Source organism: Mesoplodon bidens (genome assembly GCF_964165515.1).
Source record: "Mesoplodon bidens genome assembly, chromosome: 2".
NCBI lineage: Eukaryota > Metazoa > Chordata > Mammalia > Artiodactyla > Ziphiidae > Mesoplodon > Mesoplodon bidens.
This window is the reverse complement of record NC_138177.1, coordinates 171,094,701-171,122,664: the sequence shown is the minus strand read 5'-3', so window position 1 is coordinate 171,122,664 and position 27,964 is coordinate 171,094,701. Positions and strand designations below refer to the sequence as shown.

Sequence of the window (27,964 nt, the reverse complement as noted above, 5' to 3'; positions counted from 1 at the left end):
CAAGTGCGCGCCCAGCGCCCTCGCGCGCCCAGCCAGGAAACCGCCAGAGTGGCGGCCCCGCCCATTAGCGACCGCGCCTGCGCAGAGGCGCCGCCCCCGAAGTTTGTTTTGTCGGGCGTCACCGACGCCTGCGGTTCCGGGGAGGCCTGGGTGCGGAACCATGGCGGTGCGACAAGCGCTGGGCCGGGGCCTGCAGCTGGGCCGAGCGCTGCTACTGCGCTTCACGGCCAAGCCTGGCCCGACCTACGGCTGGGGGCGACCGGAGCGGCCGGGCCTCGCGGCGGGCTGGGGTCGAGGGGAGCGCCCGGGCCAGGCCGCGGGACCCGGCGCGGAGGCGCGCAGGCTCGGGCTCGGGCTCCCCGGCCGCTACCGCTTCTTCCGCCAGTCGGTGGCCGGGCTGGCGGCGCGGCTCCAGAGGCAGTTCGTGGGGCGGCCCCGGGGCGGCGCGGGCCCTTGCGGCCGGGCCGTCTTTCTGGCCTTCGGGCTGGGTCTGGGTCTCATCGAGGAGAAGCAAGCGGAGGGCCGGCGAGCGGCCTGGGCCTGTGAGGAGATCCAGGTGAGCTCTGGCTGCGGGCGGGGGCCGGAGCAGAGGCGGGCTGGAGTCAGGCGGGGGGGCGGGGCTAAGCGCGTGGGCGGGTCTCGAGTTGGGTGAGGGGCGGGGCCAGGTGTGGGTGTGGTGGGGGCGGGGCTGGGAGGCATGTACTGATTTGGGGCCCTGGATCAAGATTTATCTTGTCGGAGCTGGAATTTCTGGGCAGTCATCGGTTAAGGCTCACTTTCTTTGTTACTGATCTCGTCATACCCGGCCAGGACCTCACTTTTGTTTTACTGTCTTCCCTTCCTCAGCATGTTTTGAAAGATAATGTTAATTATAGCTCCTCTTGCAGCGAGGCCAATGACTTTCCATAAATTTTCTAAAATTTAAGGACAACTAAATCATAATAACACTTCTATTCCTGAGGTAGCTGTCATCCACAATTTATGGATGAGGAAATATACTCAGAGAGGTGAAAGGTGAAGTAACTTGCTGAAGTCACACAGCTAATAAAGGGCAGTGCCCCAAGTCTGACTTTCCGGAGCCTGTGCCCTTAAACCACTGTGCCAACCAGGCTGCATCCAGTTTAGTCAATTAGTGACATAACTGAAGCCACAGTAAAAAGCAAGGACAGCAGGAGAAAACAGCAGACCTAATGGGTTTTAGTTAACCTGCATAGAGTTATCAGAGGTGACTAGAGACACAGGGGTTCTTAGGCTTTTTAAATGTTTTAAATAGCTCAGAGAATTCTGTTTCTGCTCAACCAAAATCTGTATTTCTTCAGAGAAACAGAACCAATAGGATGTGTTTATAAAAAGGGAGATTTATTTGAAGGAATTGGCTCTGCCGTTCTGGAGGCTGGCAAGTCCAAAATCTGCAGGGTAGGTGGGCAGGCTGGACACCCAAGGAAGAACCATTGTTGAGTTCAAGTCTGAAGGCCATCTGCTGGCAGGATTCCCTCCTCTTCCAAGGAGGTCGTTCTTCCTGGGCTTTGGAAGCACTCACTGAGTTAGTACAGCCCGTGCATTTCACAGCTTAGCGCTGAGGTGGTGGAAGGTGGGGTGACTTGCCCAAGGACACAGCTGGTTGAAAACCAAGCAGTGTCTCCCATGTTTCCTGGTTTTCAGCCCAGTTCGTGTTACTCATCACCAGAGTGTCTCACGTTTGCGCTGTCCCCTTTGGGGCTACAGGAAACACCTGACCTAGTCCCCAGCCTCTGTACTTGTCTTTTGCTACAGCTCAACTGGCAGAAGCCAAGGTCGGCCAACTTGACAAATCCTACTTAAAATTAGGGAGGCTGTTTTTAAACCGAGGAGCTTGACCCCCTAAGCTTACCATCCTCCATGGCCTTTCCTCACACTTCACCTTTCTGGGGCTTAAAATTTTTAATTAGTTGCCAATTAATTTAAAAATTCGGGCATTTGACTTCTTTTGAAAGAAAAGCACCAGGTCTGGCAACTCTAGTGCTAAAATCCTGTATGGTGTCATGCTGGGGTAGAACACTGACCAGTGCCTTTAGATGCATTTGGAAAGCATTTGGGGGAAAAAAACCTATATAAAATAGGCAAAAGACATGAATATATATTTTACCAAGAGGAGATACAGATGCCAAATAAGCATATGAAAAGATGTTGAACATCACTAGCCATTAGGGAAATGCAAGTTAAAAATACAATGTGATATCTCTGCATACTTATCAGAAACAGCTAAAATTTTAAAATTAGTGATAGTAGCAAATGCCTGTGAGGATGCAGAGAAACTGAACCAATGGTGAGAACATAAAATGGTGCAGCCACTCTGGAAAATAGTCGGCTGTTTCTTACAAAGCTAAACACGTATTCGTTGTATGACCCAGCCATTGCAGTCTTGGGCATTTACCCAGAGAAATGAAAACTTACGTTCACACAAAAACCTGTACCTGAGTAGCTGCTATGGAAAACAGTATGGCAGTTCCCCCAAAAAATTAAAAATAGAATTATCATATCCCAGCAATTCCACTTCTGAGTATATATTCACAAGAACTGAAAGCAGGGACTTGAACAGATACTTGTACACCTATGTTCATAGCATTATTCAGAGTAGTCAAAAGGTGGAAGCAACCCAAGTGTCCATCAATGGGTGAAAAATAAGCAAAATGTGCTAGATACATACAATGGAATATTATTCAGCCTTTAAAAGAAAGGAACTTCTGACACATGCAACAACATGGAGGAACTTGAGGATATTATGCTAAGTGATATAAGCCAGTCACAAAAAGACAGATACTGTATGATTCCACTTATATGAGGTATTTAGTCAAATTCATAGAGATGGAAAGTGAACAAGGGCTGGGGAGAGGAGCTGGGGAGTCACTGTTTATTGGTATAGAATTTCAGTTTTGCAAGATGAAAAAAGTTCTGGAGATGGATGGTGGTGATGGTTACACATAACAGTGTGACTGTACTTAATGCCACTGAACTGCACACTTAAAATGGTTAAAATGACCAATTCTGTTATGTGTATTTTACCACAATTCTTAAGAATAATTTTTAAACACAGATGTTCACAGCAGCATCATTCATAATAGCAAAATATTAAAAACCCAAACATCGGGGCTTCCCTGGTGGCGCAGTGGGTTAGAGTCCGCCTGCCGATGCAGGGGACACGGGTTCATGACCCGGTCCGGGAAGATCCCACATGCCGCGGAGTGGCTGGGCCCGTGAGCCATGGCCGCTGAGCCTGCACGTCCGGAGCCTGTGCTCCGCAATGGGAGAGGCCACAATGGTGAGAGGCCCGCGTACCGGAAAAAAAAAAAAAAAATCCTTCAACAGGTAAATTGTTAAACAAACCCTGGTACAGCCATACAGTGGAATACTAAGCAATAACAAGGAGTCAACCATCGATAGGTAACAACCTAAATGAACCTCAAGGGCATTATGCTTAGAGAAAAAAAGTCAGTTCCAAAAGGTTACATCCTGTGCGATTCTATTTATATAACAGTCTTGAAATGACAAAACTGTGGAGATGGAGAACAGATCACTGGTTGCCAGGGGACTAGGACGGGTGGGGGTGGCCCAAATACACAGAGGTGGCACAGAGGAGTTCTTCTGTGGCGACGGAACGCTGTCTTGATTGTGGTGATTGCGTGTATCTGTACGGGGGATAAAATTGCATAGAGTTACACGTGCGCACACGAAAGAATGCAGGTCAGAAAAGATGGTGAGGGACTTCCCTGGTGGTCCAGTGGTTAAGACTCCGCACATCCACTGCAGAGGGCGCGTGTTCCATCCCTAGTTGGGGAACTAAGAACCGGCTTGCGCGCGGCCAAAAAAGAAGAAGTGAAAACTGAGTAAGGTCTGTAGTCTAGTTAACAGTAGTGTACGTTGTCACTTTCCTGGGCTTTGTATTAATGCTTTTTATAAGATGTCACTTGTGGGAAACTGGGTGAAGGGTACACAGGACATTTTGTACTTTATTTTTTTATCTGCTTCTTGTGAGTCTATAAAAGGTTTTAAAACATGTATCTCATTCTCAAAACCATGGTTGCTAAAGGATTACTCTGCAAGATATTGCTTCCACTCCACAGAGTTTAGAAACTAGTTGGCAAGGCAAGACAGACTTTCGTTTTTTAAAAACATTAGAAGTTATCATACAAGGTGTATTAGCTCATAGGTTCTCAGTGCTTTAGGAACCCTCCAGAAGGAAAGGTTGCTGTGGGCTGGGTTGTCAGGACTGGTTATAGGGGAAGCAGGAGCTTGAGTTGGGACTTGATGGATGAGTAAGGATGAGCAGGTAGAGTTAAGACAATAGAAATAGGGGGCGGGGGAGGGGAATAGTTTGAGCAAAGGTTCAGGGAGAGGCATGTGAGAGACCAGTATGGACAGTGCAGACCAGCCTGCAGAACAGTTTTCCCACGTAGGAAGTACCAGGACAAGGTACTGAATAACCTGTCAGGTTCTTGAACCTGATGAGTGACACGTGAAAGCAGTGTGGTTTCATCCGGCTCAGAAGCAGGTGAAGGGAGGACGTGAGTGGGAGAGTCTGGAGCTGAGTGACTAACCGTGAAGAGGGAGGGGTCAGGAGATCAGACGGGATTTGAGGGCGAAGGCAGAGTCTGGGTGACTGCAGAAATGACGTCACCTGCCTGGAGTAGGCAAGAACCCCGATTTGGGGGAAATAGCCTCGATCCCAGTGCATCCCCACAGCACCTGCGTTTCCATCTATGTCCATCAGAACTCTTGTATTCTTGTTTCCTTTCTGCAATCAGAATGGCCCACCAGATTCCTAAGAGGTAGAGACAGGAAGACAGATGTATGGTCAGGCCACTCAAGATGGCCGTCCTCTTGCTCTCTGTGCATCCCCTGCTGGACCAGTCCCTGCTTCACTTACATCCTACTCACAGGAAGGTGCTTGCCCCCTGCCCCAGCTAGTGGTTGTTCTAAGCCTTAGGCCAAAACAGCTCCACCTGCTAGTTTATTAAAGGGAAACATCTGCCCTCGTGATGGTCATTAACCTGAGGGGCTGTGAGGGACGTGCCCCAGCCGCTGGTTTCCCTGGTAACTGATGAGCCAACCTGATACCAATTTCCCTATAAAGGGTAGCCGCCTTCTCCCCTGACTAGTGAAGATTAGTGAAGATTGCTGCCGTGTCCTGCCTGCTGTCTGCCACACACGTTGGGATGTTGCTCCAGGACCTTATGCTGCAGACGTGTAAGATGCCCCGTCCAATAAACCATTGATGTCCTTGTCACTGTCTCCAGGCTCTTTCTTCAGTCGTCTCAAGGCTGGGCAGATACAAGGCTTGCAGGCCTGTGGGCTGCAGCCCAACAAAAGGACCTGATGACTCGGCTCCAGGGAGCCCCCTGATTTTACTCCCTGGCCTGCAAAAGCAGCCTGAGGTCATTCACAGGCTGGGGGGGCGGGCTGCTGACCACATGCTTCTGCCCGTACACAGTTCTTGGTAACCATCCAATACCTGCCTGCCGAGGTCTTTGCAGAAGGAGCAGTCTCCACAATCAGAAACCTCCAAGCTTGTGCTGGGAGCTTGACAGGCAGCAAAGGAGTGATGTACCAGCTGCAGAATTTGAGAGTTCTGGCCTCTTAACTAATTCATGATGTTCTGTGTTGGGCTGTCTCGGTGACTGCAATGAAGTGACACTTTACGAAGAATTATTCTGAGTAATGAGAGAGAGAAAGCAGGATGGCCTGAGCCCAGGACGAGCAGTGAAACCCAACTTGGTTGTGTTTTTATTGGCTCTTGGTCTTGTCAGTGAAGAGCTCGCCTCACTGTACCTCCCCATCCCTTCACTGAGGCCTTACTGGGCTCCCGGGCTCACGGCACCTGCTTTTTTTCTTCACAGGCAGTTTTCACCCAGAAAAACAAGCTGCTCCCCGACCCACTGGACGCTAGACGCCGGCAGGGTTTCCGGCTGGAGGAGTATCTGATCGGGAAGTCCATTGGCAAGGGCTGCAGTGCCGCTGTCTATGAGGCCACCATGCCTGTGTTGTCCCAGAACCAGCCGGTGGCAGGGAGTATCGGGCTTCTTCCAGGGAGAGGCCCAGACATCATTCCACGAGAAGAGGAGCGAGCCCCCCTGGCCCCTGCCTTTCCCTTGGCCATCAAGATGATGTGGAACATCTCGGTAAGAGTGGGGCCTTCCATCTCTAAAGTCGGCGTTTCTCAAAATGCCCATCTTGTGGGAACCTCACGGCGCTTTGTCCCAGGCAGTAAATAGGAAACAACACAGATTCTCCATAGTACAGGTGCCTCACGCTCTTGCACAAGAGTCTGAAGCAGCATGTCTCAGACTGTAATATGTCCATGCATCGCCTGGGGTCAGGTTAGAGGGCAGATTGTGGGCAGCTGCTGGGGGGTGGAGCCTGAGACTCCCCCCTCCTACTAAGGAGCCCCCAGGCAATGCCCACGCTGCTGGGCCGTGAGCCACACTGAGTAGCAAGTGCCTAAAGCGTCCAAGCCAATCAGTTAATTTCAGGGCTGCAGTCTGCACCGGCCTCTCTCTCCCTGACCTGCCACGCTGGGCACAAGGGGCGGCACGCCTCCCGCCGCCCCTGCAGACCCAAGGCTGGCTTCTTGCCTCCCTGCTCTCAACTCTTGTAGAACTCAAGACTTTGGGAAATTGAGTATTTTTCCCACCTGAAAACAAAGACTTCTGTCCATTTAGAGTAATTTATCTTGCCATTACATGGGTGGGGGGGGAGAGGTTAGGAAATTCATCAAGACCTGATGTGTTTCCTCCTGCCCAGAGCATCTTTCCAAGGCTAAGGTGGGACACAGGCACACAGCTCACGCTGGACACTGAAGGATGCAGGTTCAGGTTTCGATCTGGGGAATGGAGGTTATTAGACTATATACTTCCACGCTGGGCTAATAGCTAGCAAGTAGCCAAATCCTCGACCTAGGAAACATCCAGTCTTAGTATCAAAACTCCCACTGGTTGGGGCACGACAGCAAATGCATTCACAGAAGCTAAAAGACTTGATTCTTAAACTATTCTTGACAGGTTTCACAAGTCCTGAGAGCTGTTCGTAATGAAATGAGGAAAATAAAGTGCTTTTCCTTGTTTTTTGTTTTTTATTGGGTGATGAAGAGGGCTGTTCTGTGATTCGGCACGAGTTTATCCAGCGGGGGCTTGTCGGGCTGGGCCTGTCTGCTGAAGGGAGCCTGCGAGGGTGAGCGTTAGTGCTCGGTGGTCAGGTTTGAGCCTGGTGGTGACCGGAGGCATCTATGGCAGGAAGAAGTGTCCCTGCCTTGATCATCTTGACATCTCCTCCTGCCGTGGGCACCTGAGCTGTCAAAGAGTGTGAGGTGTGGGAGGCGTCCTCTGGGTTGGCATGGATGGCACCTCTGCCCTCTCTCTCCCAGGAGAAACTCAGCTTGGCTTCCCACTTCAGAGAGGTTATCTTAGCTTGAAGGTCAAAGCCAATTCTAGGCAGTAGCTGTCCTGGTCCAGATTATAAGGAGGGCCTGGACTTGCTTGGGCCTGTGTAACCCTGGATCTGTTACGGCTGTGTTCCAGGCGGGCTCATCCAGCGAAGCCATCTTTAGCACAATGATCCAGGAGCTCGTCCCAGCCAGTCGGGTGGCCTTGGCCGGGGAGTATGGAGCGGTCGTTCACAGGTAAGCACCCATCTGCCCACCACACAGAGCAGAATCCCCACCTGTGCCCTCACCACTCGGCACAGTGTCTGACACGACACACAGTAGACAGTAAATTCTCACTGAATGATGTAGTCAGTGATGGATTTTCAGTTGGTGGATAATTGGGAAAGACTGTAGACAGTCTGACCGTGGTGGAAGATGCAGGGGGCTGACTCACGCTGGAGTAGGGAGAGCAGGCCATCCACAGCTGCCCAATTCAGAGCGATGGAAAATGGATCTGGTTTCTGATGCCTAAGTCATGCCCAGGTAGAAACAAATCGAACTCTGTCCCCAGCGGAGGCAACACTCACTTCACGAATAGCTGCCGTAACCCGATAGTGCCAAGAGATTTTTTTTTAATGGCCTGGTTCTCCGTGTGACAGAGGAGCCTGAGAAGTCGGGAGCAGAGCCTAGCGTGGGAAGTGCTAGAATAGCGTGCGCTCAGGTGCTCAGGGAGCCCAGAGGTGTGTGCGTTGCAGGGGTGCGGGGCCATTCAGAAAGGCCTCTTGAAGGGACAGTTGGTTCTGCCTCTTGGAAGATGGATAGCCATTAGCTAGGCAAAGAAGTAGGAAAAGAGGCTCCCTCCACAGAGGGGAGAGTCTGGATGGCAGCCTAAGCTCCCCTTGGCTTTGCAAACCCGCAGGTTGTAAAAGATAATACTTGTGCCAGAGGAGACGCTGTGCTCCTTTTAGTATTTGTAGACCCCCCAGGAAGAGGTGGCCCACTGTGTCTTTGGTGACTTACTAGAGGGTTGGTCTGTAGATCAGAAGCAGGAAGGTGGAAATGGGGACTTAAGGAAACATACATGGAAGACCCCTTCCAGGGCTTGGAAGGCTCTAGTGTGACTGAGGGTCGGTGCAGGCCTAGGGAAGTAGCTGCTTGGTGGGCTTAGCCCTGTCCTCCTCTTCTCTGGATTCCTTTGTAGGGAAGGGTGGGTGTCAGCTGATTCCTTTGGTCTAACTTTATCCTCTGGTGCTTCCTTTTGTGGTGGAAGCTCAGCCAGCTGACATGGTGCTGCCGTGCAGACCTGTCACTCTCCAGTCTTCTACCCACTTTAGCTTTTTCACAGCATTTATCTCCATCTGTCCTTAAATCGTAGATGTCTTTGTCTATTTATTCATCGTCTCTGTGGCTGCACTGTAAGCTCTCTGAGGGCAGGGCTTTTATGTTTGTTTACTGTGTACACCGAACAGCTCAGTGAATGTCTGCGGAATGATTAGGTGAATATGGCAGAAAGTCTGTTACCTAAAGTATTGATGACATCAACTCTGTCTCAGGAGAAAGACTCCAAGACCCTGAGAGCACTGGGTGGATTTCTTCCTAGCCTAGCTCATCCAGGGACCTCAGACTCAGCCCTTGTGATCTGCTCCTGGGGCTGCTTCTCCCACCTGATTTCTTATCTTCTCCCGTTTACACCCTATGCTCCACCGTGGTGAACCCATATGCCCTCACCAGATGCACACAGGCCTCTTGTGTGTGTAGTTAGACCCCCACCACAGCCTCTGGTGCTGCTCCAGTTACACACACACACACACACACACACACACAGACACACACACACACACACCGGTGCCGCTCCAGTTACACACACACACACCCTCTGGTGCTGCTCCAGTTCTACACACACCCACACATACACACACACACACACTCCGGTCCTGCTCCAGTTCTACACACACATACACACGCCTCCCCAGCACAGCCACACGCTTCCTCTGGGCTCTCGTGACAACCAGGCAGCGCTTTCCCACTGTGGCACTGACAGCCTTGTGCTGTGATCGTGATTCTCCCACTGCCCCTAATGGCCGCAGGCTAGGAACAGTGCTTCGATTCCTTTGATCGCCTAGGACAGGGGCCCATTTGGGTGGAGTCCAGAGGAGCTGTACAAGGCCACATGGTGGACTGGCTTCAAAGCTCGGAACTGAGGCAGCTCTGAAGACAGGGCATGTGTCGACCTCTCTGTGTTGTCCTGACGTCTCTGGGCTTTGCTCCATCCTCCTCCTCTGCCACCCAGCGTCCTTATTTCCTACCCATGGCTACACCTCTGGCTTCCCTCAGGCCTCAAGTTCATGTGCCCAAAGCACAGTGAGGGCAAACAATACTGAAACATCGGAGTTTGGAGCAGAGAAAGATTTATTGCAGGGCCATGCAAGAAGGATGGCTCATGCCCCCAAAACCCCCGAACTCCCCCAGGGGTTTCAGCAAAGCGTCTTTAAAGGCCAGGTGAGGGGAGGGGGTCACAGGGTATGTGATTGGCTCGTGCACAGTTCTCTGGTTGATGGTGAGGTGACAGGGCGGTGTCACAGGGGTTAACTATCAATCCTTAGGCCCCAGTAGGCCTGGGGGCCATGAGCGGGGGCCATGAGCCCGTGGTCATCAAGTAGTTAGCGTCTTCCACTTGGTGGGGGGTTGTCACATCTGTAAAACAGCTCAGGAATGTGCATCAGATACTGTTATCCAGGTACTGTGGAGAGGAGCTAAAGCAGAGGACACGGGGAGGCCCCGTAGGGTCCTGCTCTGTAACAGCATCCTTCCACCCTCAGCTCCATTGCCGACTGCCCAGTTACTGCCACGTTTCTTCACTCACTCACTCCACAAAGAGAGACAGACTCTCCCCTTTTCCTGCCAGCCACTGGGCCTCAGACATGACTGCAGGCTCGTTGCCCTTGGGGTAGGTGCTCACCCTTAGTCCCAGCAGCTCTGAGCCGGGGGCAGGGCTGGTACACAGCAGGTGGTTTTGCAGCCCTGGTCATGCAATCCCGAACGTGGCCATTGTGTCTGAGCGGCAGGTGTGCGCATGGCAGCAGGTGACATGTCTACCATGAGCTGCATGTGTATCCATTCGCTCAGAGGTTTACTGGGCTCAGACTCCCTGCCAAGTGTTACGCTAGAACTTGGAATCGAGGAGATTCTAGGTCCTTTACAAGCATTAACAACTGCATGAGGTATGTTACCACCTTATCCCCCTTTTGCATTTGAGCCCAGAGAAGTTAAGCAGCTTGGCCAAGGACTTGGAGTGGCAGGGGTGGGATTCGATCCCAGGCCGTCTGATTCCAGGGTCTCCTCCACTGTGTTCTGCCACCTGGGATGGATGGACAGTGGACGGACTGGTGGAGTCACTGAATGCAATGAGTCATTGTGGGTTTTCCTTCCAAAACCAGGCTCTGCACCTGGGGCAGAGTTCATACGAGGAGCTGGGCGCATAAATGCATGTCAGTATTAAATGTGGCCTTAGACTGTTATATTTCCAAGTGTCATATCTGCTACTGGCCTCATGTTTGTCCCACTTGGCTGAAAAAGAAGATCCAACGGGGGTCCCAAGCAGCTGGCCGCACACCCCAACGTCATCCGCGTCTTCCGCGCCTTCACGTCGTCTGTGCCGCTGCTGCCAGGGGCCCTGCTCGACTACCCTGACGTGCTGCCCCCGCGCCTTCACCCCGAAGGCCTGGGCCATGGGCGGACACTCTTCCTTGTCATGAAGAAGTAAGTGGCAGGGGTGTGGCAGGACCTGTAGTGAGCAGTGTGCCTGGATCCCGGGGTTGCAGGGAAGAGGGATCCCCGCCCTCTGGGAGGCCAGGCTGAGGGCGTATGTCTGCCCTGTGGAGCAGTTTCCCTTTAGGACAACTTTTCATGAAAACAGAAACACGTGTTGAGTCAGAATATACTTTTCCCCTAGTGCTGTTAGTGCCTTTGGCTGTTGCCCCCTCTATGCTCACCTCACCTGGTTTCTTTTTTTTTTTTTTTTTTTTTTGCGGCACGCGGGCCTCTCACTGTTGTGGCCTCTCCCGCTGCGGAGCACAGGCTCCGGACGTGCAGGCCCAGCGGCCATGGCTCATGGGCCCAGCCGCCACCACGAAAGCCCATCACCTGGTTTCTTAACATAAACTGTTCTCCTTCCTCCGTCCCTGCACCCCTGGCATTGCCATATGGGTTTTAAAGGAAACAAGCATCTGTACTGTTACTTATAATATGTGAGGCCCCAGCTCTTACTTCCTAATTTCAAGATGGTGGGTGGGAACAGAAAGGATACTTGGGGAAAAAAGAAATCAAAAAGTTCAGGAAGAAGAGGAGGGGCTCCCCTGGTGGCGCAGTGGTTAAGAGTCTGCCTGCCAATGCAGGGGACATGGGTTCGAACCCTGGTCCGGGAAGATCCCACGTGCCACGGAGCAACTAAGCCCGTGTGCCACAGCTGCTGAGCCTGAGCTTTAGAGCCCGCGAGCCACAACTACCGAGCCTACACTCTAGAGCCTGCGAGCCACAACTTCTGAAGCCCGCACACCTAGAGCCTGTGCTCCGCAGCAAGAGAGGCCACCACAATGAGAAGCCCGCTCGCCGCAAATAGAGAAAGCCCGTGTGCGGCAACAAAGATCCAACACAAACACAACGAAAAATAAATAAAAGATAAATAAAATTAAAAAAGAGAAAGGCCATCAGAATAATAGGAAGCAAGCTGCTTGGGATCCTTGGTGCACAGTAGCTGAGGCCCTGTCGCCCTCTCTGCCAGCTACTCCTGTACCCTGCGCCAGTACCTTCGTGGGAACAGCCCGAGCCCCCGCCTGGCCACCGTGATGACTCTGCAGCTCCTGGAAGGGGTGGCTCACCTGGTGCAGCAGGGCGTCGCACACAGAGACCTGAAATCCGACAACGTCCTCGTGGAGCCAGACGCAGGTAGGTGCCCCGCTGCACCTCCAGGCGGTCCAGGGCACACTGGACTTTAGGTCTGGGGAAATTTAGGAGCCTTTGGGTCTTTTTTGATTTTTATGTTCTAAGTTGTTATGTCTTAGCTCTGTACACAAGAGATGAGCACTCCCTCCTTCAAGATGGAGGGTTTTGTTCCCTGTGTAGGACCCGTGGAATGGTGGTTAACGGTTCCCAGATTCCTTTTGGTTGTCCGCTTACAGAACAGAAACCTCAGTGGTGGACATTTTCTTGAATAAAGTGAAAGAGAGGTAGACTTTAGCTTAATATAAGAAAGAAGTTTCAAACAGTGAGCACTGCTTGAATGTCAGCCCAGCTGCCCCTGGCAGTGAGCTCCCCGTCATTGAAAGCACTCAAGCGAAGCTGGATGGCCACTTGCCTGGCGATTCTGTAAGAGAGTCACACCGCTGGTCAATTTTGAACTAGAAGATTTGAGATAATTAAATATGCAATTCTAGAGGAACTGACTTTTTAAAGGATGTCTGTATGAATCCTTTTACTAATAACTAATTCATAATGCACCTATTTTTTAGGTTTGGATTTGAGGTTTCAAGTTCAAAGACTCTTGGCGATCGTTTGAGCCAGCACCACCTGATTAGTAGAACAAGAGCTGCTCCTTCGATCTTGGGAGAGCTCCAATTACTAGATTATTTAGATTGGGCCAAATTTTATCCCGTTCTTTGCTTGGGGACCTTGATTTCCTAGAGGCACATCTGTACTTGTGTGGCTGGCCCCGCTCAGCTCTCCGGCGAGTGGGCAGCTGTCCAGGCCTTGCTGGCCTGTGCTCCTGGGTCAACATGGAGTCCCTGTGAGCCCCTTGTACCCACATCCAGAGGGTGGCTTTAGTGGAAACATAGGACCTCAGGGCGGGGGGGTTGGTGGGGAGAGACTCGGCCACTCACCTCTGCCTGTCCGTCTGCAGACGGCTGCCCCTGGTTGGTGATCACAGACTTCGGCTGCTGCCTGGCTGATGAGCGCGTTGGCCTGCAGTTGCCTTTCACCAGTTGGTATGTGGACCGTGGTGGAAACGGCTGCCTGATGGCCCCTGAGGTGAGTCCTGCTGAGCGTGTCAGGCGCCATCAGCAGAGCCTCTCCCACCAGGTTTCCTCACTGTTTACTCAACACTTTCATCTTTTCTGACCCACGATGTATCAGAAGTCCCTTCCCTGCCTCTTTGCTTAAATCTGGATCTGTCTGATGTTCCAGGAGATGTGAGTTCTGTCAGCCCAAAGCAGAGCTGAGCAGATTCTCCTGCGTGTGAGCTACAGTTCACTCAGGTTCTGGGTTCCCTGGGACAGTTCAGATCAGTCTGTGAATCGGGTGCCGTGCAGGAGCATGAATAGTTTAGAAGTACCAGCAGCATGACTGCTCACCGGTTGCTTTCTGAGCAGGTGTCCACAGCCTGCCCTGGCCCCCGGGCAGTGATCGACTACAGCAAGGCTGATGCCTGGGCGGTGGGAGCGCTCGCCTACGAAATCTTCGGGCTCCCCAATCCCTTTTACGGCCAGGGCAGGGCCCACCTTGAAAGCCGCAGTTACCAAGAAGCTCAGCTGCCAGCATTGCCGGAGTCGGTGCCTCTGGAGGCGAGACAGCTGGTGAGGTCGCTGCTCCAGCGAGACGCCAGCAAGGTGAGGCCATCCCCAGGTTTACAGGGATTGTGTGGATGGAAACCTCGGTTCGTGTTCCAGAGTAAAGGTCAGGGTTGGGCAAGCACCAGAGTGACAGGCGGCTCCTCTGTCTTACAAAGGTGAAGGCCAGGTATAGGAGACTTGCGTATAGATAGGAGTACGGGAGCTGGCCACCAAATTAGTCAGGATCCCAGCAGTTCAACTCCTCTTGGTTTTAGTTGCTTAAAGTTACTCAGAGGGAAAGAGACGCAGTTTCAAGAAACGTTTAATGAAGATGTAGCTTAAAGAATCAGCTGAGATCTAATCAGATGTGATGACATCTCCTAAGAGATCTGGACATTGTGAAATTACTACAAAGGCTAACATACTTGAAACCTGGATTGGAGTGGCAGGTCCGGTTGAGGTGGCATGTTTAGTGCCAACAGCCTGGACAGACCGGGGCTCAAACTCCTGTCCTAGCACTCACCCCTCACCGTGCGCAGCAGGCTGTCACGGTCACGGTAGGTGCTCGCTGCTGCCCATCATTAAGTCGTGACAACTCCCCTCACCCCAGACATGGCTCCTGGGCCTTCCAAGGTGGGGAGGCTCTTCCAGCAATGCACACTGCTCCCCGCCCCCCACCAATTTGTACCCATGGAAAAGCCGGGAGTGTGTGTCAGGTGAGTGCAGGGCATTGTAGGAGAGAGAAGGGTGGAGAAGAATTTGCTCAGGGCCAGAGAAGGGAAGGCCCTGCAACGAGGATGCATTAACAAAGCAGGCTGTGGGTGAAGACTTTGTCACAGGTGTTCTAAGCGTCAGCTTCCCTTCCTGTTACAGAGGCCATCTGCCCGAGTAGCTGCTAACGTGCTTCATTTAAGCCTCTGGGGTGAACGTACTCTAGCCCTGAAGGACCTGAAACCAGACAAGATGATTGGCTGGCTTCTCCAACAATCAGCCGCCACTCTGCTGGCCAACAGGCTTGCAGAGAAGAACTGTGTGGAAACAAAAATGAAGATGTTATTTCTGGCCAACCTGGAGTATGAAGCGCTGAGTCAGGCAGCCCTCCTCCTCTGCTCGTGGAGGGCGGCCCTGTGACAGCTGATGTAGCTGGTGAATGAATTACTAAAAGAACTTCCCGTATGTGTCGTGATGGTCTGTGAGTGCTGAGGGAGGGGCTCCTAGGTGAGGGGTGTGGGAGTCAGGAGAAAAGATGGTGCAGGGTGGGCCAGTCAGCCAGAGAGAAGGCCTCGGGTTTGGCAAGTGGAAGGAACAGCTTGAGTTCACAGTCTAGCTACTAACTCGCTCAAGCAGTGTGAATTTGATGCATCATATAACCTGTGTGGACTGAAGTTCTCTTACCTCTAAAATGAAGAAACTGGTCTGGATAGAGGTCGGCAAAGTTTGTCTGTAGAGGGCCAGTACTCAGGCTGTTGCAGCTACTCAACTCTGCCATTGCAGCGCAAAGGCAGCCTTAAATACGTAAACAAGTCAGTGTGGCGGCTTCCCAATAAAGCTTCATTTAGGGACACTGAGATTTGGATTTCACGTGTCACTAAATAGTCTCAATTGTTTTCAACCACTTAAACGTAAAAACTGTTCTTAGCTTGCAGGCCTACAAAAAACAGGCAGCAGGCCAGACTGACCCATAGGCCAAGTTTGCCAACCCCTCATCTAGATGAATTCAGAGGCCCTAACTAACTCTAAAAAGAAACACTGGCTAATCACTAGGCCCCTTTGTGTGTATCAGTGCTGAAAATGTGACTAGCTCCCTGCGTACAGATCCAAAGGAATGAGCCCACTGTACCAGGCGAGGGGCTACTCGGGTGTAAGCTGCTGACCAAAAAGTCCCACCTTAAGCTCGTGTCCTGTCTTCACAGACCTCTGAAAAGTTAGTGACCGAGCAGGTGAGGCCAAGCTGAGGCGGGTTAGACCTGCGTTCCACGTTAGAGTCTGCACGTTACCTGCACTGAGGCAAACGTTCGCACAAGTCAGGGTATGCAGGTATCAGAGTGAAAAACGCTGAAGTGAGGCCTGAGATGCGGGAGCCTCTGCACTTCAGTCACGCGTCCTGGAACAGCTCTGAGGGAAGCATCACCATGGAGCTCGTCCAGCTACTGAATTGAGTCTAGCAGAGCTAACATGACTGCTGAAATGGGAATTAACAGTGCAGTGTTCTAAACTTGCTGATTTTCCCCTTCTGACTAGCATTTCTTACAGGAATTGTGAAAAATTAAATGCATATTTACAACTACAGAACATGTATGTGCCTGGAACTGAATACTTGGCTCTAAGAGTGATTCTTATACCACAAAGACAAGAAACGATCAATAACGGGGAAGGGGTTTTACATACAACTTTACACATGCTTTTTAGGAACACAACTATTGTCTAAAGCTAAAGCAAGGTGAACATAATTTAAGGTTCTTTTCAACCAAGCAGTTCTGTAATTGTTATAAAGTCAAGCACTGTTGACTTCCTAGATTTCCAATTTCAGTGATTTCCCCACTGGCCTTTATTAACCTTATTTTCTCCCTTGATGTTTAGAAGCTCTGTCATTTCCAGTCTTCAGCAAAACTAAAAAAGGCCACTTACTGTTTTGTATCCGGTCATTTCTCAGCAGCACCCACACCATCAGCAAAGCACAACGGGGGCCAGATGAAGTTTGAGGGGCGATGTTTCTCTTTATTTTAGAAATGAGAGTTGACTTCACATGTGGAAAACACACAGCATTCAAGGTGGAAAAACTTAGCAAGTATTCCCTAACCCCCCACCCCTTGGTACTCAATGTTCCATCTCCCCCTGAGGTAAGCTGTGCCACTGTCCATGGCTTTAAAAAAACAACCCCCCCCCCAAAAAAAAACGACCCACCATAAAGGGGAGAAAAAGCAATCCTATAAAAACCCTCCATGTCTGTTGAAAGGAGTCCAGGGCGCCGGCCCCTCAGTCAGACTTCTCCTTCTCCTTCATGTGTAAGAAGACGACACTGAAGATGAAGAGCCCCACCATCATGGAGAAGGCGCTGGCATAGTAGGGATAGGCCGAGGGGATGAAGCGCTCGTACTGCGTGTGCTGCAGGGGCCGCACCGACACCTGCGACACGACACAGGTGGCAGGCCCTGACCACGCGGAGGCCCAGGCGGGGCAGGCGGGGCAGGCGCTGGCTGGGGACGGGGCTGCGAGCCGGCTTACCTGAGTGGAGGAGTACAAGTGCGTGTAGCCTAGCCGGTTGTAATCCACTTTGAACTGGAACACGCCATACACGTCAGGCAACTTGAACTGGACGCTGTACTTGCCAGCTGGGGAAGAGCCGAGACACGTAACCAGGAGGGGCTTCCCGCGGCATCTGCTGGCCGCACGAGAGCCGGCCCGAGGCAGGGACAGGCTTCCCAGAGTTTTCTCTTGCAAGAACTGCACTTACCTTTCCTTTTCAAGAAGGTCCTCACGAAAGGATCAATGCGGACAAACTCCAGCTGAATGTCATCACCATCAAAGGGGACCCACTTGCCGTCTGAGAGCTGCTCAATCACGATGCTGTACTCCTGAGGCGAAAGGCCGGTCAGCCGGGGTGGCCGGGGACTGGCAGGACGCCCCCAGCCCTCAGCTGCACTGAATCCCCACCGTGAGTCTGGCAGGAACCCCCAGGGGTTCTGAAAACCCGGGCAAGCCCCACCCACCGCCCCTGGACAGTGATGGAGGACACCACCCAGCCGGCTCACCCCCCTGACTCGTACCTGCACCCCTTTACAAGCCCGTGGAAGCCTGCACCCAAACACTGCCCTTCCCGAAAGCACCGGGCACTCCTGGGCATCCCTGCTTCCATATTCACTGCTCTCGCCTTTCCCTACTTCTCTTCCTGACGGATTCATCCTCAAGACCCAACTCAAATGTGGTTTCTCTTGTGAATTCCACTCCTAGCAGAGTGAATCAGCAAAGCCCCTCCCACCTCTGCATTCGCAAAAGCACACCTCCTCCAAAGAAGGCCGCCTGTTAGGATATGGGTTACTAGGCAGGCTCTCCACACCCCAACCGACTTTCTCACAGTGAAGATGAACTTATTCAGGCTTGTTTAGGCCCCTCAGGCCCAACACAGAAATGTTCAGTAAGTGCTTTTGAGCAGAATCAACTTGGCCAAAACCCGGGGGCCCTCCCGCTCCAAGGAGCTCTTACCACGAGGTCAGTGACAGTGTAGGCGTTGGGTGGGGCTGTCTCGCCCACCCGATGATGGGACACAGGCCCCACACGTAGGACACCCTCCTCCTTGAACACCCAGCGGGAAAGGGCCACAGCTAGCTCATAGTTGCCTGTCTGGGAATACCTGCAGAAGGGGAAACAGGAGAGGCTGGAGCGCTGGAACCAATCACTATCCACCAAGATAAACCACACACAGCCAATTTCTGCCTAGAGGCCATACACATCTAGGGATGCTGGTGAACAGGAACACAGGAAAGAAGGATAGGTGTCAGGTGTTGCTTTGGGTGTCACCTGCACAATAAATACACAATTACCGAAACATCTCCAGATAAGCCGTCACTACCCTGAAAAGTCTGGACTGCCAACATCAACAATATAAAGTCTTCAAATAATTTTAAAGCACCTGAAGACAACGTAGCCTCTGACACTTTCAGCTAAAAGCCTCCTTCCTCCGCATCCACGCACACCTACCGCCCAGACCACACCCCTAAGCACCCCTTGCATCTACCTCGGGGAGCCGGGCGCGGCCTTCTGCACCGCCGAGTTGAAGAAGGCGTCGCTGAAGAAGTCGAGGGAGCCGCTGAAGATGACCCGGGCGTTGTTCCTGGCCTGCAGCCCCGCGATGAGGAGGGTGTTCTTCCCCACGGCATGGGGGTACTGGGAACGACACGGGGCCGTCAGCCGGGAGAGCCAGGGCGAGGGACCGGCAGCGGGGCCTCGGGACAACCTGGGCCCCGGCTGAGGGCAGAAGCTGAGACCCACCCCCTGCCCCGCTGTGGCTGCCCTCGTCCCCCTCCCCCCCAACTTCTCATTTCATTGCCTCCGAGAAGGGTGCTCTCCTGCTTGCTGCTCGTTTTCAAACAGAAAGTGCTCCGCTACCAGGCCCAGGGCCAGGCGGCCTCACGGTGGCGAAGGCCCCTCACCTGGGTGATGGGTTTGTCGGGGAAGAAGGAGTAGGAGGTGGAGGAGCCCGTCAGGATGTCCAGCACCAGAGGATTGTCGGGATCAGCCACCATCCTGGAGGACGAGAGAAGGGCCAGCCCGGACCCCAAGGACTCAGCCCAAAGGACCGGGGGCCCTCCAGGAGCCATTTCTTCACAAGAATTAATCTTACTTTCTAAGAGCCAAACACCTAGCACTCTTCTTGCTGTCACAACGGAGCCTAACTCTTAATGTCACATGTTATTCTCATCCACATCCTCTGGGGGGAGGAAAGCCCCCCAGCAGTCACAAGTTCGGGCTGGCTTCCTGACAAAAGAAAGCGATCCCTTCTTCCCACAGGGTTTCTGCGGGCCTGTCGCTGCTCACTCACCCGACACCTCGAAAGAGGACGGGATTCAGAGACGACTTCCCCACGATGGTCGGGGCCTTGAGCAGGTTCTCCGTGTCGGCCACGATGAGCGTATGCTGCAAGGGCAGAGGGAAGACCGGGCTCAGGAAAAGGCGCCCCAAGCCACGGAGCCTCTCCGGACCCCCTCCCAGTTTCTAGGCTGAACTTTGCTGTTAGGGCCTGAAACCTGGAAGGTGACAGTCCTGATTACCTGGCCAAGGTCTGAGATGTCATAGTTGTGATGGTCGATGACAGCTGTTTTCTCCTCGTCAAATTCGATCCCACACTCACTGCCCAGCTCTCGAAGAGGGTCACCTGCAGCACAGACCCAAGAGATGCCTGACTGACCCTAAGGCGGGCCCTGGGCTAAGCAGTGCCCCTCGTCCTAGCGTCCTCACGAGCCGCTCTCTACCAGTCAGCCCCGGGGCCCTGCAGCTTCAGCAGGCTGGGCGCAGCGCCCACTGGACCCCTGGGCGACAGCACGGTGTTCTGCCTGCGGGAGTCGGACCCTGAACTGACAAGTGCCACCACCTGGCCCTCTCCCTCCGCAAGCACAGTGACCTTGGTTCTGCGCAAAAACCTCCTTGGAAGCAAAGTGACTGGCGCGGGCGAACTTGATCTGGATGAGCCTGGGCTTCGAGGTTCCTCTCTTCCTCATCATCGCCCCACCAAGAACCCCACCCGATACAGTTTTAAGAACCTATCAACGCTGGAAGGAATGAAACAAGACTGGTCAGTGGTGTCCACTGGTGCAGCTGGGCGGTAAGTACATGGGATTCGGAACGCTGGAACTCTCCTCTCCCTGCTTCTACGTATCTTTGAAAATGTCCGATGTGAGAAACACAAAAATAATCTGTCAAACCTCCCCTCTTGCCTTCTTTTCGTGAGAGAAGAGCCACCAAAACAACACGAAAGAAACGAAGGAAAAAGACAAAAACAGAAGAAGGGAAAAACAAACAAACAGGGACCCCAGTCCTTAAAAGGACCCACTTCTCATCTCATGGGCTCCGGTCACAGGAAAGCACAGGAGGGACCAAATGGCACTGGAGTTCCCTCCCTCCCTCCCTGGTGAGGCCCCCCTCCGTGAGTGCCAATTTGGCAGCTTCCATTTGTAAAGCCCTCTAAGCTCCCTGGAGAAATGGTGGAAAACACCAGAACTTCCCAGGTCAGACTTACCAATGTCTGAGCTGGCAGCTACCAGGACACGGCCTCCACCGTCGATAAAGGTACTGATGGTCTCCACGTTGATATTTCCCCCGAAATCTGAAAGAATCACCAGACTCGTGACCCAGAAGGTTCCTCTAACTGCCCCTCTGACATCTGGGCAGGGAAGGTGGCCCGCAGACCAGCCGCAATCAATCACAGGATAGCACCCTCTGGAGGCCCAAAATGAGAGGGTCCTTTACAATGCATGCCCCGACACAGGGCAATTCTCCCAGCTTCCCCAGTGTGAAGAGCCAAAAATAATGGCTCAAATTCATAAACCTTTAGAAGTATGAACGAAATAATCAAACACCTACCAATTATTAGTCATACATATTTCAAGTCACACATAAACTATTCATCTAGAAATGTCGCATTTTCCCACTCACGTTTCATGAAACAATTTCATTCACACTTATCAGCTGCACCTTTCACGTCAGTATCTTTGTCGTCACTTGAGCCACTTCTGGGGTCTCCTACCACAGTCTTCCAGGCTCATCAACCTCACTTCCACCTAAGCCATCCGAGAAGCAGCCCTTTTGAGTTTGAGGGTGGTACTGTCACTCGACACTAGGACTCCTCTGCCTGACATGAGAGGCTTTTTCCCTATTAATCCTACAGATTCAGATCCAGGACAGCCATAACAGGACCACTTCACATACTGTTGTTTGTTTGTTTGTTTGTTTGCGGTACGCGGGCCTCTCACTGTTGTGGCCTCTCCCGCTGCGGAGCACAGGCTCCGGACGCGCAGGCTCAGCGGCCATGGCTCACGGGCCCAGCCGCTCCGCGGCATGTGGGATCTTCCCGGACCGGGGCACGAAGCCGTGTCCCCTGCATCGGCAGGCGGACTCTCAACCACGGCGCCACCAGGGAAGCCCCACATACTGTTTTGAAGTGATCACCGAAAAGGTGCATTAATTTCCAGCACCTGTAATTGTGAGAGCATGCCCTTTTTTGGTCAATCAGCTGGGACAGCCGCAAGCATCCAGAACTAGCACTGAGTGGGGCTACTGCCGGCTCCTGAGTCTTCCCCGAAGTGCGCCCTGACGTTCAGCATAAAGTAATGGCGGGAGTGCTTAGTAATTCACTGATTCATTACATGAAAATTATGTCCTGTGTGCTGGGAAGAAAAATAAAGGGGGGAGAGGGGCCATGATACGTGCACGCTGATCAGGGAAGCCCTTGGGAGAGCACAGTGCCTTTGAGCAGGTGCGAGAGCGAGCTGGGCAGATGGGGGCGCGAGCATCCCAGGCATCGAGAAGGACGGGGCGAGGTCCCCGAGGCGGGGAGCAGGTCTCCACTGGAGAGAGCAAAGCAGCGAGAAGCAGCAGAGCAGGCCAGTTCCTGCAGGCTCTGTGGGCCCCATGACGACAATGGCCACCAGAGGAGCCACTGGAGGGCTTTGAGCAGGAGACCAACATGATCTGTTTATATCTTTAAAGGATGGTTCTGGCAGCTAGGTGGGGAATCGGGCACAGGGGGTGAGGGTGCAAGCAGTCACGGGTTAGGAGGCCACTGCGATCTCCCAGGCAGTGAAGGGTGGTGACTGGACCACAGGGGTGGAGGGGGAGGTGGGGAGGGGAAATGGGGAGGAGGGACGGGCCTATACCTGCATTCTGAAGGCCAAGCCTGATGTGGAGAGATGCACTAAGGACAACCCCCCAGGATCTCTGGCCTGAGCAACTGGAAGGTTGCAGGTACCATTTACTGGGACTGGACACAGAAGTCTGTCCACTACATCCACCGGGCAGTTAGAAATGAGTCCACAATATAACTTTGTGAAGATCTAATAGGAGAACGGCGCTCTTTTCTGAGGCGTAATTTTCAGGAGAAAAAACTAAAAGCGTCGTGCCTTTCCGTCAGGCATAGACGGAACATCTTGTGTGTGCGGACTCAGCCCCTCACAGCACGCTAAGCCATCCATCCACCCTCCTCCAGAGAGGTCAGGCAGATCCTCAGACAGCACCGTGGTGTGGCACAGTGGTTCCCAAGCGAGGCAACTGTGCTGCTCAGAGCAATGCCCAGAGATGTTTCTCATCACGAGGGGGACGGAGGCTACTGCCGTCTGCTGCATAGAGGCCCGGGACAGCACACAGCACAGGACTGTCCAGCCCAAAATGTCAAGAGTGTTGAAACTCTAGCGTAGTAACACAGGCTATGAAATTGAGATACCCGAGCTTCGATCCAGGCAACCCCTTCACCTTTCTGAGCCCGTTTCCCCATCTGTAAAACAACCCAGTGTTTCCTGGGTGCAGAGGATGTGCGAAGGATCCTTCTCCTGTAGCCGTTACTGCATGTGCCTTGGGAGCTTCCGGATCCCAGAAAGGACAAGGAACCCACCGATCTCCACATGGAGACGGAAACCAGGCCCGCGTCCTCACACCTAAGGGGACCACGTGGTAGCACAGGAGGGCCCTCGGAGTGGAGGCCAAACTCTTACCCTGAACCCAGCCCCCAGCACGGTAGCCTCCTCCCCAGGCACCCAGGAGGGTTTCCTACGATAGCGTTCCCCACCCTGCAGGGCAGACAGGGTGACAAGAGATGTGGGGTAGGGCGTCAAATAGCACTGCGTCTCAGAGACATCGTTCCCCTTCCAATTATTTTTCCAGCCTTCTCGATCAAAGAGAATGGTCACAGTCCGATAAATGGTCTTAATGCTTCTCTAAACTAGCTCACCTCCTCTTTTAAGAGGACGCCTCGGGCCCAAAGCCTTCAGCAGACTGAGAATCAGCTAGAACTTGACAGTGCTGCATTCATTCTATTTACAGGTACCCGCTACTGACAGCAAATGATGGCACTGGCTTTCCATTTGCAGTGGTGATAATGGGTTCATTGCTAGTTTCCTTTTAAACTGGTATTTTAGTGTTGTTTGTTTTTAAAGCAGGTCAATTTGAAGAAATATTTTATTAGCACAAATGATATGGAAAATGTAAAAATCATGAAGGGAGAATGGAATTGACTGCGATCTGTGAAGCAGTTTTTTAGGCTCTGCCGTTTCGCCCACCAAGAGCAGCCTACCTCAGCCTCCTCCCAACCTACCTGCCACTGCTTCCCCGCCCCTCAGAGACACTCCCGAGCACAATCTGCGCGGTCCCTCCACTCCATCTTGGACATCCCGACACGTGGTTTGGTAACTCCTTTCAAGTCCTTATTTTTATTTATTTTTACTTCCCCACAGACAGACTGAAAAACTCAAGGGCAGGCTCTGTGTCACTCTTCGGTACCGATTTCAGAGTTCCACCAGAGCAGCAACCTGGCAAACGCCAATTAACCTGCTAAAGGCTCCATTCGCCTGCCTAGTGACTTGAAGATTTTAACTGGTACAACTACACTTGCCTCCAAAAAGCCAATTCCAAAGGCACATGCTGCAGGGGAGGTGGGGGCAGCTCGACAAATAAAGGGAACTTGGGGAAAATACGTCAGGGATTTGGCAGAACCCCGTCTCACACAAACCACAGAGAATAAAGTTGATGCCAGTGAAGTGAAAACCTTCCTAAGCTTCATCGGCTGAAGGCAGAGATGGCAGTACTGTCTTGCCCCAGACAGGGACAACTTGTGTCCTGTGCGAAAAAGATAAACTGAAGCCACTAAAGAAGAGAATGACTGGGATGCTCACAAAAAAAGCACGACAAAAGGGAAACAGCCAAAGGAACTGGGGTATTTAGTCTGGAGAAGAAACAACTGAATGGGCTCTGATTATGTGAAGGCTATGTCTGTAAGCAAAATAAGCATTAGACCTATTCTCTAAGGCCCTGGGGAGTATCAGAAACCCTTTCTCTCCCTGCCCCCAAATAAAGCAGGAAGTGGGAGACAAATTCCAGTTTAATATAAGAACTTCTTAACAGAGTTGTCCAGTGGTGGAGTGGGTTGTCTCATAAGACAGTAAGCTCTCTGTCACAGGAATGTCAATTGGAAAATCTAGTGAAGATGTTCATTCTGATCAACAACCAGCCTTCTGCTAAGCCCTGGACATATCCACCCAGCCTCAAACAGGGGGTAAGACTAGGTAATCACTAAAGGTTCTTTTCAGCCTAACTATGACTCCATCTGAATTCTTAGGATTAACTACCATCAGTGTCCCTTAACAGCAAACCATATTTATAGCATGCCATTTCCTCTTTCCACACAGGCAAACCCAATGGGGGGGGGCGGTGTCCATCTTTCTTATCAGGCCCTTTAACAGAGAAAACTCCCTTCCCTAAGTAGCAGAGCCAGGAGGTTCTGGTTTGTTTTTGTTTTTTGTTTTTTGGCCTCGCCGGGCGTCTTGTGGGATCTTATTTCCCCGACCAGGGATTGAACCCGCACCCTCGGCCGTGAAAGCGCACAGAGTCCTCACCACCAGGCCGCCAGGGAATCCCGAGCCCGGAGTTCTATGGTCTGCAACAACACTTGATCCCACAATCCTCAGCTGTGTCTTTTGGAAAGGAGCTGTCCTCTCCTAAGCCCAGGTTAGAAGTAAACATTTTCCTCTTCTCTGTTGGCAGCAGCGCCCAGGGCTGGCGACTCACCCCATCCCAGAACATGCCCAAGATCCTGAAGAAGGGGATAAATCAGTCCTGGGCCTCGAATCCCAGTTCTGGGAGCGACCGGCAGCCCTTACCTTCTACCGAAGGGGAGAAGATGATGAGATTGTCATAGAGGAACTCCCCGTACTTAATGAGGGACAGGCTGGGGTCATCTGCGGTCTTGAATGTGAGTACAAACCCCCGATCTGGAGGAAAAAAAACAGCGAGCTGAGGCAGATGGGGACGCAAAGGGAAACCACCGCTGCAGAGATCATGACCGTTCTCCGCCCCCACCCTCCCGCCCCACTAGAGGCAGGTCAGACCTGGACGGCCAGCTCATGGAAAACTAGTGGGAGGCAGGACGGCCAATGTCCTCGGGCTTTCCAACCCCAGACTTTCACCTGCCTCCCCCTCGAACCCCAGTCTCACCCTTCAGGCTCCGGAAGAAAAGCGAATGCGTCTCCCGCAGGTTGAGGTTATCCAGCAGCACCAAGGTGCGGGGACCGCTGGCGCCGACCAGGCCAAGCAAGGGCAGCAGCAGCAGCCACAAGAGGGACCAAGCACGGGCCGCGGCGCCGAGCCCCATCTTCCTGCTCCTGCCAAACAACCCAAGCACCTGGACACCGGAAGTGCCCCTTCCACAGTCGCCCAATCGCAGCCCGCGGTCGTGGAGTACCACCCGGAAGTGATCCGGGTACGTCGGGGCTGGGCGTTCGGAGCCGCTGTTCGGACTGTGAGGAGCGGGGAGCGCGGCCGGAAGTGCACCGGTAGGAGGCGGATACTCTGAATGCTATTGGTGGAAGGGGCGCGCGGCTCCGCCTCTCGAAAGGAAAAGGCTCAATCCTAGAGAGACAGCTCTGCTGCCGCGGCCAATCAACAGGGTTAATAGCCCCTTGGTTCCGCCCATCCCGGGCTTCCGCCTAGAGCCCAGAACCCGCTTCCCGCCGGAGCTTGGGACTGGTGGGCGGATCCAGCCTCTTGAACTTATTCGTCCTGGCCTGGGCCGTCGCGTTCAGGACAGGGTCTGGGGCACTGGCGGCGTCAACTCGGGCCACCTCCTCGGTCTTCACTGGCCCAGGATATTCGACTAGGAACAAGGCCCACCCCCACTGTCTCCAGGGAGAAAGTGGTTGGAAAAAGATCAGGGACCGCGGAGGAGGTGGGGGATTTGTCCTGCAGCTCAGAGGCCCAGGGCCTTGGCGCGGGCCTGTCCTCCCCCGCCTGGTGGACCACACTGGAGGCAGTGTGGATGGGCGGCGGACTGGCCTACCAATCAGAAGCTCTAGCTGAGTTCATTTCGAAGCCCCGTCTCTCACTAGCCCTGTTACCTGGGCATTTCCCTGGTCTCCAGGCCACTGTCCTAGGCTGGCAATAGACACTGGCGAGGCCCAGCTCTCCTACTTACCTGTGTGCCTTTGGAACAGCCTTGGCTCGTGGGAGGGCTAGGGCGGGTTTTGAAGCACTTCGTGCAGAGCCAGGCTGAGCCTCCACTCAGTACTGCTGGCCCCCGCCCCTTCTAAACTGACACAGGGGCAACCCGCTCACCTCAGACCTGCCTCAGTCCCACCACGGCTCTAAGTAAAAGCTACCACAAGCATCTCCAAGACTTCAGCTATTCTCTGGGTCCCAAACACGATCCCAGGGCAAATGGTGAAGGTAACTGGAGAGAGAAGGTAGCCGTTCTTTTCTGACCTCTTATACTTGTCCACCAAGCCAAGAATGCGGGGGCAAAAGTCAAAAAGTCTCGCTCTGTGCATCTCCTTAATGGATTCTACCTCCATCCCCTGCATGGAAGGTTAGGGCTGCACGGAAAGTTAAGCCTCTCACCCCTAGCTCCTGCCCCGCAGCCCAGCCCTCCTGTCCTCCTGCACACAATGCCATGTCAATCCACCTCAAGCTCAGACCTGATGGTGCCGGCCCGTTGCTGAGCAGTCTGCCACAGCTCAGGGGCACCCAAAGGCTATTTACTCAGGTCTCCACCTAAACTCATCTTGGCAGCCTCATCAGCTTCTCCATCCCTGCTCAGGGCTTCCATGGAACAGTTCTCCTCCCACCTTTAACATACCCTGAGCTTCCCCACCTCCTGCCTTTTGTTCATGCAGCCCCCTCCACCAGGAACCCTCCTCCCACATTCCCATCTTAAGCCCCAGGATCTTCTCCATCCTTTATGGTAGCCCTACCCACTGCTGCTCCCTTCACAAGGGCACCTTGTTCCCCATAAAGACATGATCTTACATCCTCTTACTCAAAGTATGCACTGCGGCCTGACTTCCCTTAGACTGATCTCCGAAGTTTCCTAATCACCTTCCAGCCTAGCTTCTCCAGGGCGTGAGCTCCTTGACCCAGACATGTGGCTTGTGGCAGGTATCACAGTAATTAATACAAAATATGGAGGGGGAGGATTTAGGGGGACTAACACGGAGCACCTGCTATGCACTGGGAACTTTACACACTATCTCATTTAACCTTCACGATAACCCTATGAGGTTGGTATCCCCATTTCACAGATGAGGCTCAGCATGAAATGAGGCTTAGGATAGCACCAAAGGCCAAGACTTTTCCCTCAGATTGTGGGCCCCTCCCACAGGGCAGCCCTGGGATACACTGGGCAAGGGGATGGGTCTGTCTTAGGCAGCTGGGGTGGCCTGGGTTCATTTCTGGCCATGTTAGGACATGCAGTTCCAGCACAGCCCCTGAGGGCCATCAAGACCTGGGTCTTCTCTGGGCCTCAGCAAGATGTGGCCTCTATTTTCCAAAA

At 52.9% G+C, this 27,964-nt stretch overlaps 2 protein-coding genes across 4 annotated transcripts; one reads left to right on the top strand and one right to left on the bottom strand.

The window, feature by feature from the left end:
- Positions 1–96: 96 nt before the first annotated feature.
- Positions 97–16,255, top strand: PINK1 (PTEN induced kinase 1). Of its 3 annotated transcripts, none has more exons than XM_081225640.1 (8): positions 97–556; positions 5,874–6,155; positions 7,551–7,651; positions 10,976–11,155; positions 12,177–12,340; positions 13,293–13,420; positions 13,762–13,998; positions 14,815–16,255. In XM_081225640.1, exons 1-8 carry the CDS (start codon positions 161–163, stop codon positions 15,070–15,072), a joined length of 1,746 nt encoding a protein of 581 aa, XP_081081766.1. In that variant the 5' UTR covers positions 97–160; the 3' UTR covers positions 15,073–16,255. The 3 variants fall into 3 exon arrangements, with proteins under 3 accessions (XP_081081766.1, XP_081081765.1, XP_081081767.1); XM_081225639.1 differs by having other exon boundaries at positions 10,973–11,155; XM_081225641.1 differs by lacking the exon at positions 10,976–11,155.
- Positions 16,256–16,633: 378 nt separating this feature from the next.
- DDOST (dolichyl-diphosphooligosaccharide--protein glycosyltransferase non-catalytic subunit) lies at positions 16,634–25,878 on the bottom strand. The gene is made up of 11 exons (XM_081225642.1): positions 25,636–25,878; positions 25,302–25,412; positions 20,675–20,761; positions 19,710–19,813; positions 19,481–19,575; positions 19,092–19,185; positions 18,677–18,825; positions 18,145–18,292; positions 17,396–17,516; positions 17,167–17,273; positions 16,634–17,067 (listed from the first exon to the last, which is right to left on the bottom strand). Exons 1-11 carry the CDS (start codon positions 25,790–25,792, stop codon positions 16,918–16,920), a joined length of 1,323 nt encoding a protein of 440 aa, XP_081081768.1. The 5' UTR covers positions 25,793–25,878; the 3' UTR covers positions 16,634–16,917.
- Positions 25,879–27,964: the final 2,086 nt, after the last annotated feature.

What these genes read in the sequence shown, in the direction of transcription:
- PINK1 (XM_081225639.1), top strand. Translation starts at nt 161, where the DNA reads ATGGCGGTGCGACAAGCGCTGGGCCGGGGCCTGCAGCTGGGCCGAGCG. An exon ending in GCTGCCTGATGGCCCCTGAG is followed by an intron (nt 13,421 to 13,761) that starts GTGAGTCCTGCT and finishes CTTTCTGAGCAG; the next exon opens with GTGTCCACAGCCTGCCCTGG. An exon ending in TCCAGCGAGACGCCAGCAAG is followed by an intron (nt 13,999 to 14,814) that starts GTGAGGCCATCC and finishes TTCCTGTTACAG; the next exon opens with AGGCCATCTGCCCGAGTAGC.
- DDOST (XM_081225642.1), bottom strand. Translation starts at nt 25,792, where the DNA reads ATGGGGCTCGGCGCCGCGGCCCGTGCTTGGTCCCTCTTGTGGCTGCTG. An exon ending in TTTCTTCCGGAGCCTGAAGG is followed by an intron (nt 25,413 to 25,635) that starts GTGAGACTGGGG and finishes TTTTTCCTCCAG; the next exon opens with ATCGGGGGTTTGTACTCACA. An exon ending in ACACTGTCACTGACCTCGTG is followed by an intron (nt 17,517 to 18,144) that starts GTAAGAGCTCCT and finishes CTTTCGCCTCAG; the next exon opens with GAGTACAGCATCGTGATTGA.